This window comes from Adiantum capillus-veneris, chromosome 2, assembly GCF_014529385.1.
Source record: "Adiantum capillus-veneris isolate H3 chromosome 2, ASM1452938v2, whole genome shotgun sequence".
Classification (NCBI taxonomy): Eukaryota; Viridiplantae; Streptophyta; class Polypodiopsida; order Polypodiales; family Pteridaceae; genus Adiantum; species Adiantum capillus-veneris.
This window is the reverse complement of record NC_140932.1, coordinates 94,549,802-94,569,880: the sequence shown is the minus strand read 5'-3', so window position 1 is coordinate 94,569,880 and position 20,079 is coordinate 94,549,802. Positions and strand designations below refer to the sequence as shown.

The 20,079-nt window shown below is 45.2% G+C and overlaps 1 protein-coding gene across 1 annotated transcript; it reads left to right on the top strand.

Annotated features, from left to right (window-relative positions):
* The first annotated feature begins 15,586 nt into the window (after positions 1-15,586).
* LOC147463216 (pentatricopeptide repeat-containing protein At2g34400-like) lies at positions 15,587-18,125 on the top strand. Its single transcript, XM_086487752.1, has one exon. It carries the CDS (start codon positions 16,593-16,595, stop codon positions 17,574-17,576), a length of 984 nt encoding a protein of 327 aa, XP_086343878.1. The 5' UTR covers positions 15,587-16,592; the 3' UTR covers positions 17,577-18,125.
* Positions 18,126-20,079: the final 1,954 nt, after the last annotated feature.

Below are 20,079 nucleotides of genomic sequence, written 5' to 3'. Positions count from 1 at the left end.
TCGAAAGCAATCCTCCTCCAAGTCGGGAGAAGAATCACCTATCGTGTGAAGCTGTAGTCGAAGAAGTCCCATCGTCTGCGAATGTCAAAGCTAGTCAAATCCCGAGGGACTACTGCAAAAGAAGAAGTAGGAACCAGAAGTGGTGGCCTCAGATGGGGCTGTCCCTCAGATGCGGCTCGAAGCGAAAGCACTACCAAGAGAACGGCTCGCTGCAGACGTGTGTCCAGTGCCCTGCGTTTGAGGAGGAGTGTGGGAGGGGTCGGGAGATGAGGTTGAGGGTCTTAGTGGGGAGAGAGGTGGAACAGGAGGTGGAGCTAAAGTGAGTGGAGCCTCCTCAGAGGGGTCCTGTTGAAGGGGGTCAATATGATTCCCTGTCGGAACCTAGTGTTGTTGAGTCGCACAGAGAGAGAGAGAGAGAGAGAGAGAGAGAGAGAGCTGCGCGTGACTGTACTGCCTTGCGCGAACCCCAAGTGTGGCCTGCCGTGCGCGAACCCTAACTGTGGCTTGGCGCGCGAACCTGCTGCTGCCTGCGCGAAATCTATTCATTGTGCGAAACCTGCTGCCTTGCGCCAACCCTAACTGTGGCCTGCGCAAATCTGCCTACTGCCACACACACAGAGAGAGAGAGAGAGAGAGAGAGAGAGAGAGAGAGAGAGAGAGAGAGAGAGAGAGAGTTCAAGCTACACTTTGGGTCTTGCTTTTATCATTTTCCAGTCTCGCCTATTCTTCATGGCGGCTATGCCGGTCTCGAGTGCTCCTCACGGTGCTCCATCACCACTTGCCTGTCGTGTAGACTGCACTGGCGACCTATTGTCACGCATTGACTCCAAAGTACAACACTTCGCTCAACATGCCTTAGTTGGCCGGATGATTGGACAGTCTCCACCCCGATCTTCTATACGTGATTGGTGTCAGACTGCATTGGGCACTACTCACGGACTGATCTCGGAGCTTACGCTTCTTGGCAGAGGCATATTCATGGTACGTCTTTCAGATCCCGCCACCGCCTCAGCTCTCCTGGCTTGCTTTCCGATACTCTCTGATCGCAGGATGATACACTTGACAAGGTGGTATCCCAAGTTTTCCACTGAGGACTTTGACAATCGACACCTTATTCCCAGATTCCCTCTGATGCTCTCCTTCCCGGATATGCCTCTCCATTTATCGATGAACATCTCTTCCAGATGATTGCTGCTCATTTTGGCACGGTAGTTCCAGGATCCTGCATGTTCTCATCTGGCCCACCTCGCATTCAGGTCTTGGTGTTTCGGGATACTTCATTACAGATAGAGTTACTGTGGCTGTGCGCGATCGAGACTACTCTCTCCGTATGGTAGTCATTGGCCGCCCAGGACAGTGCTTACGCTGTCACGAGATGGGACACTTGGCGCGAGATTGCCCCACCCAGTCACGTCATCGGCGGCAACAACAGCCGGCCCGCGGCAGTCATGCTCAGCCACGTGGTCAGTGTCAAAAGCCGGTCCCTCCATCTCACCCATCTACTACTCAAGCACCTCAGTAGCCTACAGAGGCTCCTCGAGCTCTAGCCCTCCCTGTTCCTCCCTCCGCTTCAGCTCACACTGAGACAGCATGGCAGACAGTGGGTCCTAATCATTGCTTCCGTCCTCGTCAGCAACCAGCAGCGCAGCCAGCTCCCAGCGTTACGTCTCCAGCTCCCTCTCAGGTTTCCTCCACCCCCTTACCCCCTGCATCTCCTCGCCATTCTTCTTCTTCGCGACAGGACCACTTACCTCTGCTACCAGCTCCCCCTTCACCTGCAGTTCCCCCGCCCGCTCCTTCACCTCTTCCCGAGGTCCCTGTTCCTATGCAGATGGATCATTCACCGCTACTACCTCTCCCTTCTCCTGCTCTTCCTCTTGCCCTTACTCTCCCCCCTCCGCCTTCTGGTCCTCCCCCTCCCTCAACAGCTCATACTTACTTCTCACGCAGTTTTCTCAGCTCTTGCCCTCTTTCCTGGGGCACTCATCATGCTGAGATGTGCGGTGACTCGAAAGGGCCATTGCGGGTGCAGCTCTATCTTATGCATCACAAGACAGGTTGTGTTCCCTCTTTAATAGGCAGTCGCTCTCAGCCTACCCATTCCTTTTTTCTTCCATTCCACGTTGCTGAGGAATGGTCCGAGGATCAGGTTCTACATTTTGTGCACGCACAGACTATGGCTCAGCTTCATTTATGACTGTCTCCTTCTGCTCCTGATGTTTTGTCTCCTCACTACCCTTCATGTATTGGTGCTATGGAGTGGAGTGATGTTTATGCTTGCTATTCACTGCCTATGGTCATTCATGTATCCTCAGATGTGGTTCTTTCTATGTCTATGCGCATTTGGGGTGTCAAAGCTGCAACATCGGTAATGCAATGTAAACAAGCTGAGGTCCGCAGTTGGTGCAATGAGACACCATATCTTAGAGAGGGCTTGCGGGAAGCTTTCCTACCGCTTGAAGCTCACCCCTTGGATGGCCTAGCTGCCTCCAAGAAGATGCGCAGTTAGTCAGATGCTATTCAAACTCTTTCACGCAGTCTATGGATTTACATGTAGTTTCTTGAAATGCTAATGGTTTACAGACTTCTCGGGTAAAAGGTTCCCATAAGCTTTTACTTCGCAGAGATTTACACTCTCATGTAGTGGGCACTGCTGATATATTGCTAGTAGAGGAGCATGCAGAGATTTACACTCTCATGTAGTGGGCACTGTGGATATATTGCTAGTAGAGGAGCATAAGATTGCCACTCCCTTTGGCAATCTCATGCCCTAGGGGGCCCGCACTTTTTGGAAGCCTGCTCTGGGCCTTCATGGACAGAGTTGCGGTGTATGCATCTCAGTGGGACCACGTTACTTGGCCTCAGTTCAGCAGCATGGCACCCTTGTCGCTGGCAGAGCAGTTTATGTTTCTATTCGGATTCGGGAATCTCTCATTGGTTTTATGTTAGTCTATGTACCAACTACTCCTCGGGAGAGGGCTACATTTTGGTCCTCTTTGGCTGCTGTTCTACCTGCTGTAGACTCTTGGGTTGTTGGAGGTGACTTCAACAACGTTGAGAGCGATTCTGATTGGCGAGCCATCACACCTCCAGTTCTATCATTCATCTCTCGCGATGAGCAGCCAACTTGGGATCTATTTCTTCTAGCTATTCAAGGTGTTGACGCCTGGCACATACCCTCTTTTGGTCACCACCCTGCTACACTTCATTACTCTTGGGGGTTTCAGAGACAGCAGGGGAGATTATTAGAGCGACTTGATCGTTTTTACATTGGCCCTTGGGCAGCAGCTCTAGGCGGATTCACTACTATTTGGAGAGGGACAAGCCTCTCAGATCATTTACCCGTCTCATTGTTTATCTCCTTCACTAGATCCTCTGCACAGAGGTGAGGCTGCCGCATCCCTTACAGTGTTCTCACCACTCCAGTATTGCAACAGTAGATTCGTGACTTATGGTCCACGGATGCTTCTTATTGTGGACCCCCTGGAGAGTTTCTTGCTTATTGCATTACTCAGTCTAGTATTATTGCCGTGATCAGACCGCTATTATTCATCATCAGTTGAGGGTACGCGAGTCTGATCTTCACATACCTCTTGGTTCCACTCAGCGCTTGCTTGAGGAGTGGCCTCAGGATGCTTATCTCTCTAGTAGACAGACAGAGCTCATAGAGGAGATTCGTTGCGTACAGGAGGCTAGGTCTGAGTTCACTCATCATGCTTCAGTATCTCATTGGATAGCTAAAGCTGATCGAATGAATAAAGACTTCTTTGTTGCGCATAAAGAGTGCCCTCCTGGCACCACCCTTCGGACTTTGTGCGATGCTCAGGGGACACTTCATATGCATCCTGATGTTACACTTGATATGTCTGCAGATTATTTCGAGACATTGTTCACTGCTAATGTATGCACTCCTGAGGTTTTACTTGCACGTGAGCAGATCTGGCATCACACACGACACTGTTGTACAGACACTATGGCAGAGATCTTGTTGGCACCCTCACACTTGCAGAGCTCCATGCTGCTATAGAGAGTCTTGATCCATCCTCCTGTCCAGGAGAGGATGGCCTTACTAGAGCTTTCTTTTTGACATATTGGGATGTATTGCATATACCATTGCTTCGCGGTTGTCATGACATCTTTGCATCAGGATATATGCATCCGGATCTTTGTTTAGGTCTCATATCTCTTACTCCGAAGGGGGGTTACACCACTCAGCTCCGACAGTGGAGACCTATTACCCTACTCCCTTCGGTCTCTAAGATATTAGCGTTAATGATCAGCCATCGCTTGCGGCCGTTCTTACCAGATATTATTCATACTTCTGAGACAGGCGTTGTCATGGACCGATGCATCCTGGATAATATCTTCACTTTTTATGAGGCAATGGAGTAGGGTAGATCATCTTCGGAGCCTCTCGCTTTTTTCATCCTTGACTTCGAGAAAGCATACGATCATGTTAATTGGGGCTTTCTCGAAGGAACATTAGCCAGGATGGGTTTCCCTTCGAGATGGATCTCAGGCATTTCCGCTCTCTTCAGGACTGCCAGCAGTGCTATTACTATTGGTGGTCGTGTCAGTCGCAGTTTTGAGCTTTCTCGATCTGTCCGTTAGGGATGTCCTCTAGTAGCATATCTGTATCTGTTTGTAGGAGAGACTATGTTCGACTTTCTTCGTGCTCAGAGTCATGCATTTTGTGGCTTGACCATGCCAGTACCTACAGCTCCAGACCTTATCGATCAGGAGTTTGCAGATGATACTATGCTCATGTTACGCTATTTGCTAGCTGCTCTTGATGCCATGCGGGAGGCCCTCCAGGTTTTTTGCATTGCCAGTGGTGCACGCATTAACTGGCATAAATCCTATGGGTTATTGGTTGGCAGTGATGACATACCTACTTGGGGGGTAGCTGATGGTTTCACATGGCTGCGACCGGCTTAGACATGCAGATATCTGGGCTTTCAGGTTGGATTAGATGTTACCACACAGCAGCAGTTTGCACCTGTACTACAGTCTATTCGTAGGAAGCTATGCCATTGGTCTTCACGTCATCTGTCGTTGGCTGGCCGTGCATTGGTCGCCAACCAGGTCATTCTGGCTACAGTATGGTATACGGCTTCTTGCTGGATGTTACATTCTAGTGTAATAGCTCCGCTCCGCCGCCTAGTGCGCAACTTTTTATGGATTGGCATTATTGATCCAAAGTTACAGAGCCGCGCCCTTCTTACCAAGCTTATTGTTCGGGGTCTTTTTCCCGGACAAGAACCTTGGAAGATGCTTCTTCATGCCGCTCTTTGCGTATTGACTCCACGACTCGGCACTAGAGATGGTCATACTTAGCAGACAAGGTATCGTTTTCTCTTTACTGATGCCCCCTTGTCCACCACCTCCCTCTCCCCCTTCATCCGATCACTCCTTCAGATTTGGGTTTCCATGCGACAGGCTATCATACGCTCACCTCCCTCATGTCGTGAGGAGATTGAGCACCAGCCTCTCATTTGGAATGCTGAAGTTCTTGATTCTTCGGTTGATCCACCCCGTCAGCTTGGAGAGAGGACTCACATTGATTGGGCTGCCTGGGACGCTGGCCTTGCTGCCTCTATGCGGTTGTTTCATGAGACACGGATGCTAGATGCTAATTTTGTGTCAGAATATTATGACAGTGGCGGCGGGGTGACAGACAGACTGCTTGAGATTGATTCCTCCATTCCTTCACAATGGGATGCAGTCATGAGAGGCACGGTTCAGATGCCTCCCCATTGTGGCTGGGAAGGCCTCTTTGCTCAGAGCACTCTCTTATTAGTTCGTTTAAACACCATGCTATTCACAGTTGATACTGACCAGTCTGAGGGAATTCATGCTAGATTGACATATGATGCCACCTTTCCGCACCCTCTCCTTCCCGGAGTTCGATGGGAGGCCATCAGAGTAGTTGGCTCCCGCGGGAAGCGTCGTTGTGTTGACCCTCGTTTCGCTTCCGCTGATGCTGCACTTTGGAGGATTTGGGTGTGGGAGGGTCGTGCCCTATCTCAGCTTTATTGGGACCCAGGAGAGTGGCATTGGCCTCACTCTGACCCCACTTGTGCACCTGTCTCCTTCTTTGAGTACACTGTCAGGATTGGACGGTTAGCATTGATGAGACAGCAGCCAGAGCAATCCACTCGTATGCGTTTCTGGTTACATTCAGGCCTAGTGCGGAACTTTTTATGGAGTGGCACAGATAGGACTACTGATACCCGTGGTCGAGTTCGCTGGTCTACGATTATTCCTCCTAGGTCAGAGGGAGGCCTTGGCATTATTGATCCAGAGTTACAGAGCCGCGCCCTTCTTACCAAGCTTATTGTTCGGGGTCTTTTTCCCGGACAAGAACCTTGGAAGATGCTTCTTCATGCCGCTCTTTGCGCAGTGACTCCACGACTCGGCACTAGAGATGGTCATACTTAGCAGACAGGGTATCGTTTTCTCTTTACTAATGCCCCCTTGTCCACCACCTCCCTCTCCCCCTTCATCCGATCACTCCTTCAGATTTGGGTTTCCATGCGACGGGCTATCATACGCTCACCTCCCTCATGTCGTGAGGAGATTGAGCGCCAGCCTCTCATTTGGAATGTTGCAGTTCTTGATTCTTCGGTTGATCCACCCCGTCAGCTTGGAGACAGGACTCACATTGAGTGGGCTGCCTGGGACGCTGGCCCTGCTGCCTATGCGGTTGTTTCATGAGACACGGATGCTAGATGCTGATTTTGTGGCAGAACATTATGACATTGGCCGCGGGGTGACAGACAGACTGCTTGAGATTGATTCGGCCATTCCTTCACAGTGGGATGCAGTCATGAGAGGCACGGTTCAGATGCCTCCCCATTGTGGCTGGGAAGGCCTCTTTGCTCAGAGCACTCTCTTATTAGTTCGTTTAGACACCATGCTGTTCACAGTTGATACTGACCAGTCTGAGGGGATTCATGCTAGATTGACATATGATGCCACCTTTCCGCACCCTGTCCTTCCCGGAGTTCGATGGGAGGCCATCAGAGTAGTTGGCTCCCGCGGGAAGCGTCGTTGTGTTGACCCTTGTTTCGCTTCCGCTGATGCTGTACTTTGGAGGCTTTGGGTGTGGGAGGGTCGTGCCCTATCTCAGCTTTATTGGGACCCAGGAGAGTGGCATTGGCCTCACTCTGACCCCACCTGTGCACCTGTATCCTTCTTTGAGTACACTGTCAGGATTGGACGGTTAGCATTGATGAGACAGCAGCCAGAGCAACCCACTCGTATGCGTTTCTGGTTACATTTAGGTCTCTCTCATGTGGATGATTGCGTCTGCGGGACTTCCAGTTGGAACTTGGCTAGCTACTATCGGTCATGATCCGTTATGTACTCGCTGTCCTTTGCGGCTCCTTGAGTCACCTGCACACTGTCTTTGGTCATGCTCAGCTTCCCATGTAGTGTGGGTTGCAGTTTGCTTTCTACTTAGCAGAGCAGGTGTTCATCATGGATTTCTTACTTGGGGATCTGTCTCATGGTTGATGCCGATGCCCGGACCCCATCTTTTTTATGAGGGCTCAGACACAGAACCAGCCTTTATGCTTACCTCGGCTCGTTATCGGCGAGGGACTTTGGCTATGCTACCACAGATTGCTTGGCAGGGTATTCTAAGACACATGATGAGGTTTTTTTAGTCATCACTAGTATTACACTATGGAATGTTTGGAGAGCTCGTTGTCTCCACATTCTCAGTGCGGCTCCACAACTCCTTCAGGATACCCTCACTTCCATTTGGTTGGACATCATTCACACCCTGATTTGGCAGTGGGATTCTTCCTCAGGTGCATCTCGAGCAGCCGAGGCTCGCCGATTTGCCTTCCTGTCGCGTTTGAAAGTAAGAAGCTTTCTGACGTTGAAATGCGTTATCCAACGTATGAAAAGGAGCTTTACACTGTAGTTCACGCCTTGAGGAAATGGCGGCACTACTTGTATGGCTCTACGTTTGTTGCATGGACAGATTATCATTCCTTGCGCTATATCTGTGATCATGGTGATCTCAGAGGCCGGAAGGCTAGATGGGTTGAGCTTATGCAAGAGTTTGACTTTGAGATCCGCTATAGAAAAGGATCCAGCAATCGAGTTGTTGATGCGCTCAGCAGGATTCCTGAGGTTAATGCCTTGTCTATGGCTGAAATCTCGACGGATTTCTCTCTCTCTCTCTCTCTCTCTCTCTCTCTCTCTCTCTCTCTCTCTCTCTCTCTCTCTCTCTCTCTCTCTCTCTCTCTCTCTCTCTCTCTCTCTCTGTCTCTCTCTCTCTCTCCGAGGGCTATGTCGTTCCGATGGCCATTTCGGCAAGATATGGAACGAGGTCGAGGCGGGGCATAATTCGCATACAGGCTTGGGTGGTTCGGAGACCCAAGTGAGTCGTGCTGGAGAGACGAGATAGTGACAATATTCCATTAGAGGTGGACTATTGTTCAGAAATGGTAAAGTCTGCGTGCCGGAAATCGATGAGATTCGACAAAGGATTTTGTGCGAATGCCACGATGTTCCTAGCGCTGGGCACCCAGGCATCCAGAGAACTTTTGCTTTGGTCAAGCGATATTTCTATTGGCCAAGAATGCGCTCTTACATAGAGAGCTATGTGAAGAGATGCGCTCAGTGTCAGGCCAATAAGGCAGAGCGCCTTAGGAAAGTTGGCCTGCTACACCCATTGGAAATCCTAGATGCCAAGTGGCAAAGTATTTCCATGGACTTCATCGTTGGTTTGCCAAATACTAGTCGGGGCAATGACGCTATTTGGGTTGTTGGAGGTGACTTCAACAACGTTGAGAGCGATTCTGATTGGCGAGCCATCACACCTCCAGTTCTATCATCCATCTCTCCCGATGAGCAGCCAGCTTGGGATCGATTTCGTCTAGCTATTCAAGGTGTTGACGCTTGGCACATACCCTCTTTTGGTCACCATAAAGAACAGATTTTTGATCCCTAGGATCGATGATATACTCGACAGGTTACAGGGATCCTCGTGCTTTAGCAGGATTGACTTGAAGAGTGGATATCATCTGATCAGGATCGCGCCGAGAGACGTCTACAAGACAGCTTTTCGGACGACTTTTGGGTTATTTGAGTTTTTGGTGATGCCTTTTGGCTTAACCAATGCTCCTGCGACATTTAACCGGATGATGGATAGGATTTTTCGAGAGTACAGGCTATTTGTTGGCACTTTCTTTGACGACATCATTGTTTTCTCCAAGAATGAGGCAGAACACAGAGATCATCTGCTTCAGGTCTTTCAGGCATTACGAGATCACAAGTTAGTGATTAATGCAAAGAAAAGTGATTTTTTCCTACCAGAGATACACTTTTTGGGACACATTGTGTCAGCAGCAGGAGTGCAAATGGATCCGGCCAAGATAGAGACTATCCGTGATTGGCCCGACTTGACGAATGTCCATGAAGTTAGAAGCTTCTTGGGACTGTGTTTGTACTACAGGCGGTTCATACGAAAGTTTGCAGAGGTTGCTTCCCCTTTGCATATCTTGACACAAAAAGGTGTACCTTTTTCGTGGGGACCCACAGAGGTGACTGCCTTTGGGACATTGAAAGAGAAATTGACTACGGGACCTATTTTGACTTTGCTGGACTTGCAGAAGTCATTTGAAGTATATTGTGATGCTTGTGGTCGTAGTCTGGGTGCGGTCTTGATGCAGGAAGGCCATGTCATAGCTTACGAGAGCCGTTTGTTCTCTAGGCCGGAGATGACAGCACAGATTTATGAGAAAGAGATTTTGGCGGTTATCCATGCTCTTACTCAGTGGCGGCATTACTTACTCGGAGCGGATTTTACTGTCTTTACAGACCATCAGAGTTTGCGCTACTTCTTGTCACAGAAGCAGCTTTCGGAAAAGCAGATGCGGTGGGCGAACATCTTGTCACAGTTCCACTTCCAGATTGTCCATGTGCAGGGACAGAAGATATGGTCGATCAGTATGCCACAGATACAGATTTTGCAGATATTTTCACATGGATACGGGATGGGGAGACAGTAGCTGGATACTCCCTTCGGGAAGGCTACTTGATGAAAAAGACTATGTTGTGCGTTACACAGCTGTTGAGGGAAAAGGTTATGATTGAATGCCACTGTCCACCTTTTACGGGTCACCGCGGCATTGCTACCACCATGAAAGGGGTAGAGAGATACTTCTTTTGGTCGAGACTCAAGAAGGATGTGGAGGAGTTTGTGCGCAGTTGCTTGGTATGCCAGAAGGTCAAGTTTGACAGGCATAAGGCACATGGATTGTTATAGCCTTTACCCATACCCACCCGCCCCTGGGAAATTATAGCGATGGATTTCATTTTTGATCTCGCGAGAACACAGAGTGGTCACGATGGTATCTGGACTGTTATTGACAGGTTTAGCAAACAGGCTCATTTCATTCCAGTGAAGAAAACAGTCAAGCCGGATCACTTAGCGAGACTGTTTGTGGCCCAGATTTTCATATTACATGTCATGCATGAGACGATTGTCTTCGACAAGGACCCCATATTTACGAGTTTGTTTTGGAAGGCAATTTGGGAGAACATTGGTACGTGGTTGCAGTTCTCGTCATCGTTCCACACGCAGACTGACAGGCAATCCAAGATTGCCAATTCAGTGGTTCTAGATTTATTGAAGTCTTATATCTCAGATCAGAAGACTCAATGGGAAAGATATTTACCTTTGGTGGAATTTGCCTACAATAACACGATACACTCTTCGACGGGGAAGGCGCCATTTGAGATTGTAGAAGGTGCTGCGAAGGTTCCACCCTTCCTGAGCACGAAAGATAAGATCTTTGAAGCGGATGAATATACGCGAGATCTGGATACGGCTTTTGCCAAGGTTCGTGAGACTTTGCAGAAGTCTCAAGAACGACAGAAGAAGGCAGCAGATCGCCATCGGCGCGACATGAAATTGAAGGAGGATGATTGGGTGCTCTTACGTTTTGAGAAGGCACGCCTACGAAAGAAAAAGGGAAAGGAGAGGCTTTTTTCAAAGCTTAGTATGCGATACTATGGTCATTTCCAGATTACTGAAAAGATAAATGATGTCTCCTTCCGATTGAAACTGCCAAATACTTGGAGAATTCACAATGCTTTCCATGTGAGTCTCTTGAAACCTTTTAAAGGTGATGTGCCTGATGAGCAACCCGAAGTGGACAAAAACGAGGAGATCCTTGTTCCTGAACAGATTTTGGCACATAAGGATACGAAGAATAAGGGTAAAGTTCGAAGGCGGTTCTTGGTTAAGTTCAAGAATTATCCTGCACTTAATGCGAAGTGGATGGAGGAGGAGGACCTAGCAGATACTCCTCAGATTGTGAAACTTTACCTCGATGCTTTTGGTTTAGCATAGTCTACTCCAAATGGAACCCAGAATTCAGCTTGGCCGGAGATCTGGTGCAGTGGGATGCACAAGAGAGGAGTTACTCCACTCCTTTGTCAACAGATGCCTTGATTTAGATACCAGAGTCACTGATGTCTCTTTGAGCTTCAGGGATACTGATAGCTGACAGTATTCTGCTGGATGACTTTATGAAATGGAATTCCTGATAATGATACTGATTTGTTTCTTCACTTCTTTTGAGTGCAGGAACTGATAGCCGAAATGACTGCAGCATTTTGGTCTGATTGATCTCGAATAGACATGGTTGCAATAGGGGTTAGTCAATCGGACATCGATGAGGTCCTGATTGGACCTAGATGTGATTGCTAGCTACATTGCCGATAAATCATGGTCTAAGATCCGAACGAATGTTGAATGTCATGTGATGTCTGGTGATGTCCTGTGATGTCGTGTGATGTGACTGTCGATTTTGTACATGTGCTAGATGTGTGTTCCTAGTACGTAGGTACTAACAGTCAGTGTCTGCTAAGACGGTTTATGGCTTTTGTCGGTTTTGCAGGCGTAATCGCGGTCGATTACAATGCTTTCAAGAGGGGGGTATGTCACAAAGTGATGACGTGACGGACAACAAAAACCCTAAAAATTCCTGCAAACCCTAATTTTTGCCAAAAACCCTAATTTCAGGAAATCGGAGAGGTGAAAAAGCAAAAAAAAAAAGGGGATATTTTTGAGCGACGCAAATTTCGCTTTTTGAGAAAGAGAAAGAGAATTTGCTTTTGCTTTCAGAAGCTCTCTGTGAGAGAGGGAAAAGAGCTTTTGCTTTCAAGCTTTTGGGGCTTTGCTTTTGGGCATCCCTTGTAACTTTAAATAAGTGGTTTGGGCATTCACTTCTGAGAGCATCTGGACGCAGAGTCTGAGAGTGAAACCCTAACCACACTCTTGTACTTTGATCTGATTAATATAAAAGAAATACCGAGAGGGGCGCCAGCCTTTGGGGCCAATATCTCTAGGCACGGAACTCCGTCGGGCCAGTGCAAATCTATTGTGATCTGTGAATTGTTTTGAAGTGGTTATTTGGTGCTCTCGCGGTTGATTCTTGACTTGGAGTGTCCAAGTCTGTTAGAGAGAGAGAGAGAGAGAGAGAGAGAGAGAGAGAGAGAGAGAGGTAAAGTGTCACTTAGTGGTGGTGAATTCCACTAATGGATAATCCAGCAGAAAACCAAAAGCAACCCATCAGGTGACCCGGGGTGAAAATTTGAGCAGTTTCACTCGGTTCCATTCACAGGTCAATGGTGACAGTTGAGGCATGTTGTTTGTTATGCTAAGTGGTTGGAGAGAGGCTATATGTGAATTTGCACCATTGTCATCTTTCTAATGGCATGTGTTTCTTTTGATCCACTTTTAGAGAAGACAATAGACATTGCTTCATTACTTGCCCTCTTGGCAAGAAAATATGGCCCTTTGTTTATATGTCGGTTTCATGTTGTTGGTGAATCTTTTTCTCCTCGTGACTGGGTTTTTGGAAAGCTGCCATCCACAACATTTTCAGCTGTTTTTTGATATGCTTCGCTACAGGGGTCTTTGGCATAATTAGACCTCGAGGAATGGGTGCAAGTGGTGTTCAACAGCATGTATTCAGGTTGAGAGGAATTTTGCTTTGGAATGTTTCTTCGCTCACCCCAACTGGGTTCATTTCTGTGCCGAATGGACGAGTCTGGAAGGATGCCATCTTGGCGGCAACATCCGTTGCTTAGAGAATTGCTTGATTCTCTATCATGACGGCTTTGCCAGTCGTGTGCTTTTCAGGTTTATGTCCAATATTGGACTTCTAGCCTTTGTACATTAAGTGTTGTTATTGATCATTTGACCATCTACATTTTTTTCGGTAATCAACATGATGAGAGAGAGAGAGAGAGAGAGAGAGAGAGAGAGAGAGAGAGATAGAGAGAGAGAGAGAGAGAGAGAGAGAGAGAGAGAGAATTCTATACATGGTATTGCAGTTCCTTGGGCAGTTGGTGGCACAAAGTGGCAAAGAAATCCACCTATTCCGGAAGAGGTATGCAAATTTTATTCCAGATTATCTGGAGGTTGTCTATATGCAAATTTGGCCAGTCATCAGCTAGTTACCTACAGCACGTGCTTCTGTTTGCCTTCTTTTTTCTTTGTTGGTGTTTCTGGTTGTAACTTTGTTACATGAATAATTCAGGTTGAAATTGTATTCGACTTTGGGCGCGAGACATATGACATATGACTAGCTGAAGCTGTTGAACCACACCCTTTGAAATTTGAAGCTTCTTAAGCGCATTTGTAGGTCATGTTCCGAATCAACTTCTGGATTCTTGGTCATCTTTGAATAAATTTGAACCCCTTGAGATGCCGCGTTGATCAGTGTCCTTTTACCAGTTTGTGTTTTTTTTGGATTGGTTCTAATTGTACAAGCAAGTTTCTTCAACAATTCTCCTGATTGATTTGCCCCTTTTAATGGTCTGTTTGATTTTGGGGAATTATTCCCGCTTTTTTTTTTTTTAATCCATTAAATGCACCGTGTGTTCATGCTCATAAGAGAAGAATGGATTCAGTTGCAAGAGCTCCTCCTTCTATGTTTGTTCAACGGCATTGTATTGATAGCTACCTTAAAAAAGGGAATCTTTTTTACATGTATGTAAGAAGATTGTTAAGGGAAACTATAGAGGAGACAAATAGAAAGATTAATATTAAGGTGAGTAGAATTCCATTCTATAAATGGCATGTTAGTTTTAGAGAGAGCTCAAAGGGTGTGAATATATATGGTAGTAAAGTCTTTCAAATGTTAAAGCGTTGATGAATAAATTGAGATTCGAGAGCATGTTTCCTTTGGAAAAGAAAATAACAAAATTGCCCACCTAGAACTTTAAACCATGATTACCTCATCTCCAAAGCTAAATAAACATTGAGGCCTTGCCATTGGCTTGCCGAAAAGGTCGTACACACGTGCATGTGCCTTACATTAACATTTATTAGCATCTTCTTATAGCTTAGGGGACTTCTGCTTTCGAAATCTTTGGTTATAGCAGATGGGTGCTATAACCGAAGAGTGTGTGCGCACATATAGAGAACACTTGTGTCGATCACTTTTGGGATGCATATTTTACAGTAATAGCATGAATGGTAGCCATCTTAGCTACACAGATGAAAGTCTCCTCATAATCAATCCCAAAGTCTTACATGACATTATGCCTAGAATGATTGCAAAGGAAATTAAAAACTGGCTTATGTTGGAGATGTATGTCCACAACAATTGTAATAGTTACCGTAGAAGAGAATGCAGGGTAGTGTTGTGGCAGTTTTGGGGCTATTAAAATCTAGCTTTGGTACTAAGGATGGGCAACCAAACATATTACCAGCTATCACATAAAATGGTTTTGATATTATGTACCAAAGACACATGGAGACACCTTCATTAATAAGCTAGATCATCAAGTCCCTTTCTAGAATTGGAGAGTTTTTTGGTATTTTAATTATGTATGAATGTATATTAGGTATGCATATCATCTAAACATATGTGTGCAATAAAGTTTGAACCTTACTGAGAAACCATTGTGGCAAATTTCAATGGAGTGTTTGAGTTATGAACAATTTAAGTGGAATTTATCGAAGAAATTTACAAAGTCCCCCCCCCCCCCCCCCCCCCGCCCCCTAGAGCATGCATACTTATCATCAAAACATTCACGTACACACTTCTATACTTCACCTACATGCATGTATTTGTGATACGTGTGTGTTTTTGGAGAGCAAGAAGGAAAATGATTTTCTGTTCAAATGTCAACATTGATGAATGTTTTTCATATGATTTATGATACGTTTCTTGAATAGGACCACAATAAGGGTTCCAAAAGCAAACGTGCTTTACGAGGCATTCTTGAAAAATAATAATTTCCAACAGTACTCTCACTTATTTCAACAAGCCTTCACAAAACTCTTTATAGAAATACTCACTAGTTATTTAATAAAAGAATAGACCAAAAAAATTACAACATTGAATCTTGCAAAAGCTTTGCCATGAGCATCAAATCGTTCCTTGAAGATTCCACGAAATGTGAAATGAAAGTGTGTGTGTGTGTGTGTGTGTGTGTATATATATATATATATATATATATATATATATATATACACAATGCAGAAGACAAGCTCCAACCCATGCCTATTGTCATGTTGATTCACAAAATACTACCTAGTCGGAATGCCTTTTGGCTTTGACAAACACAGCGCGTTGCGTGTGCAGTGTGATTTGCGATTTGCAGGGCTGTCCCATAGACCTCCTCAAAGATCTTCAAGGTGGAAAATATAGCCATAGCTTGCACTCCTCAACACTAAAGAGCACTGGGTAGTTAATGAGGCTCGGATAGCAAAGTGAGGACGTGAGATGCGACGTAAGCTCGGCCATCCGATTTTTAAGGGGTGTATCTGAGTTTACCTTTTTTTTTATAGTTTACTTCTAGCTGCAGAGTTTTACTTTATAGGTTTTTGTTAGGCATTGGGGACACTGGCTGCCACAACCCAAGTTTCCGATTCGAAGCCGGGGGGATGACTGACCAAGGTTCATTCAAAACCCCGAGGCACTTGTGTTAAGGCCTTGCACTTGCCATCTGAACAGAGCTAGCCTAAGTTTCAAAAATTTAAGTTTGCTTGGTCTTTCTATATGTGCTATGCGCCCTTCCGAGGTGCTGCTGAAGCCACTGTACAGAGTTTGTATAAATTGCTACAACAGTGCAGGTCCCTAGCAAGCGGCAGGAAAGTGAAGGAACGCATCCATGGCCATGGGTTCGCAAACGACCCTTTCCTGGCAGCCCACCTCATCCGCATGTTCACCTTCTTCAAAAGCTTACCACAAGCCCGACAAGTCTTCAAAACTCTGGAAAACCCAAGTGCTTTTGTGTGGTGTGCAATCATTTCAGCACATGCCCATCTCGGACACCCCTACTAAGCCTTTGATCTTTACTTTCAAATGCAGCTATCGGATGCTTAACCTAATCAGTATGTTTTTGTTTCCATATTGAAGGCCTGTGCAAAGACTACAAATCTGCTATTTTGCAAGCTGATTCATAGCCATGCACTTGAACGTGGGCTTGAGTCTAAGATCATTGTCATCAACACCTTGTTGGATGTTTATGGCAATTGTGGGGATCTTGAGCATGGCTCTAATATCTTCTTCTCCACACACAGACGAGATGTGGTCACATGGAATGTCATGATTGCAGCTTATTGCCATAACAATATTTTGGAGCAAGCTGTGCGCCTTTTCAAACAGATGCAAGAGGCAGGTTTTGAACCGGATTGTACCACGTGGAATTCCCCGATCGGTGCATATGCTCGTCTTGGAAAGCATGATGAAGCATTCATGTTGTTCAGGACGATGCTCATGGTGGGTGTTTGTCCTGATCAAGCCACATTTGTTACTGTGATGCATTTGTGTTCTGGCATGGCGTCTCTTAATCAAGGCCAAACTGTGCATGTTCAAATCTTTAAAACTGACTTTGGATTTGATCATGTTGTCGGAAGCAGCCTCATCGATATGTACGCTAAATTTGGAAACCTTGAGGGTGCCCGTCGTGTATTTGATGGCTTAAAGCTAAGAGATCTTGTGACATGGAATGCGATGATTGCAGTGTATACACAGCATGGTTATGGGCATTTGGCTTTTCAGCTTTTCGCACAAATGCAGGAGTTGGGCCTGAAGCCTGATAAGTATACGTTTGTGAGCATTGTCAAAGCATGCACATCAATAGGAGCTTTGGATCAGGGCAAACAAGTGCATTGTTTCATTCTAGAAGGGGGTTATGAGTCAGATGTCTATGTTGGAAGTGCCTCGATTGACATGTACTATAAGTGGCATAGGCTAAAGGATGCCTTAACTGTGTGTGAAGCAGTGCCGCAGCCTAATATCGTGATCTGGAATGCCATGTTGTCTGGTTATGCTCTATGTAGGGACTTCAAGGAAGCTTGGGGTCTTGTCGAATCAATGAAAAGTGAAGGATTCAAGCCGGATGTAGTGACCTTTGTCTGTCTTCTATCCGCATGTGGCCAGGAAGCTTTAGTGGAACAAGCTTTTGACCATTTAGAGTCTATGGATACAGCCCATGGAATGAAGCCTTCTCTTAATCATTTGACTTGTATGCTTGATATCTTAGGGCGTGTAGGGCGCTTGGATGAAGCTATACAGATCCAACAGTAGATACCTTTGTTGCAGTCTGATACAGGTTGGAGATCTTTGCTTAGTCACTGCAGGACACATGGCAGTTTTGAGCTTGGAAAGCAATGCTTCAACAAGATTACAACCTTGGACGAGAGTGACTCTGCAAGTTATGTGCTCATGTCACGATTATGCACAGATGCGTGTGAGTGGGGAGAAGCCATCGAACTAGAAGAGAGGAGGAAATCTGTTGGTGCGCAGAAGAAACTTGGCATGGCGTTCATAGAGTTTAACAATCATGTGCATCATTTTCTGGTCGGTGATTTGAGCGATCCAGTAGAAGACAAGCCGTGTTCTAAGATGAAACGGCTCAGAGAACTCATGTTACAAGGGGGATACATTTCTTCATTGCACTCAGTATTTGGAGTAAGCACCCGCTACACCCTTCCTCTTCCCTTTGTATCATCCCTTAAAGGTAGCAAATAGTAAGATGCATTGGCTCTTCTCAATAGAGGGGCTAGCGCCCTTGCAGTGAGCAATGTAGATACTTGTAAACCCTTATTTTTAAGAGCACTAGTTGTCCTGAGTGAAGCTATATTGCCAAGAAAATTGTTCTTGTTATCCTATGATTGCGGTGCCACCAGCATGATAGAGTTGGTCCCTGAAAAAATAGTTTTTTGAATGACTAGAGTCACCATTGGCCTTTGAACATGCATTTGGTCCCAATATAGACTTTATTTATGTACATGTGTAGATATAAATTCTTCAACTGGCAAAAAGTTGAGTAAATTCTCTGCGGAAGTCATGTTGTGGTTATAAGGGTCCAATGCTGTAGAAAAAATGGATTTTAAAAATTTAGAGCTACTATTCTTGCTTTGTGTTCGTGATTTGGTTCCTGAGGGGTGTGCACGCAAGTATGAGATGTGTTTCTTGGCTATCACGATGTCCCGATTCACTAAAGTAAAAGTTCCATCTTGGTCGATCGCCTTTTGATCGTAGAGTTGGGGAGGTGGGTTTCAGGGGGAGATCAGTTGGTTGTAGTGCCTGACCGATCGGACCAATGTGGACATGCATGCCTCACTATAAAGAGTCCGAGAATGAGAACGAAAGCTCATTCTTCTCATGGCTGGGTGGTGAGCTATCGACCAAAAACCCAAAAATCATCTCATAGAAAGAGGGCTCAATTTTTTACTACTTTTACCATGCTATCTGTTGAGCATGGTTGCCTTGATGTAAGCCCTAGATGCCCAACTTCTCCTATGTAAGAGGCCAAGTTGTACACAATTCTCAATAACAAAAGTTGTGTCTACTTTTTTGTCTTTTCATTATGAATGGTTCATTGGAGTATCCACCATAACCCAACAAGGCATTTTCCAACAACCCCACATGTTAGTCTATAGCAAGGGTTTTCACATAAGCCATGCAAAAACATAACTATGTAGTCACATATGTACATTTTCCATTCATATACACTAACCAAATTGATTAGCTGGCATGATGCCACCTTGGGAAGTTAATCCACATTGTAAAGTAAGGTCGTGCATTTGAATTGGCCATAACCCATCAAAAGTGCACACAATAGTGGTGGCTAATTGTGTACATAAAAGGTAGTTTGTTGCACTACATGATTGTGTATCTTTAGCCACAAATTAGATTTCTTTGCCCGTTTAAAAGGGCAAAGTGGAAGCATTCTAACATCTAGAAATTGATATAGAGATAGATAGGGAACTTTGGATTGGTGGTCGAGGTACTTTAGGAAACTTAAAATCTAGAGGATTCTAAGGAACAAATCCATGGAATAATAACCATTTCAACACGAATGATCAAGATGCACGATTTATAATCATCATGGAAATGCATCATGGAACAACTCCATTGAATATAACCATCTTAATAACGAATGATCAGTACGCATGATTTGTACTCATCACGAAATAACTTGATCAATTTAATATGGCCATCAAATAACGAATGATTGGTATAAACAATCGGAATGAATGATCATAAACAATCATCATGATTCAAAATCGTACGCCTTTGGTATGTGTACTTGAAAACCAAAACAAATTGTCAAAATGTAACTCTTTGAAGAATCATCAAAATTGTAACCTTTTGACATCAAAAACAAAGAATAAGATGAATTATTCACTATAACGCTTTGAAATTGGTTATCGATGACAAAAAATCATCAAAATTATAATTCTTTAACATTTGCAACTAGAAAAATAAGAAAAATTATCAAAACATAACTTTTTGACAAACCATCAAAATCACAACTCTTTGACATTTGTAGAGCCTAACAATAGTGTGAATCATCAAAGCATAATCCTTTAACAGGCTTTGAAGAATATAATAAAATGAATAACCAAAACTACATACAAAGAATAATAAAAACATAATCTTTTGACACCAATTGTCGAATATAAAACAAGTTATCAAAACTATAAGTCTTCAATGTGCAATCATTATGCCCTTAAGAATCATCAAAACCATAACCCTTCAATATCTATAATGGATGCAAATCACTTTCGTTAAATTTAACATT

Excerpts from the sequence above, each read along its gene's own strand:
- LOC147463216 (XM_086487752.1), top strand. The coding sequence starts at position 16,593 with ATGATTGCAGCTTATTGCCATAACAATATTTTGGAGCAAGCTGTGCGC.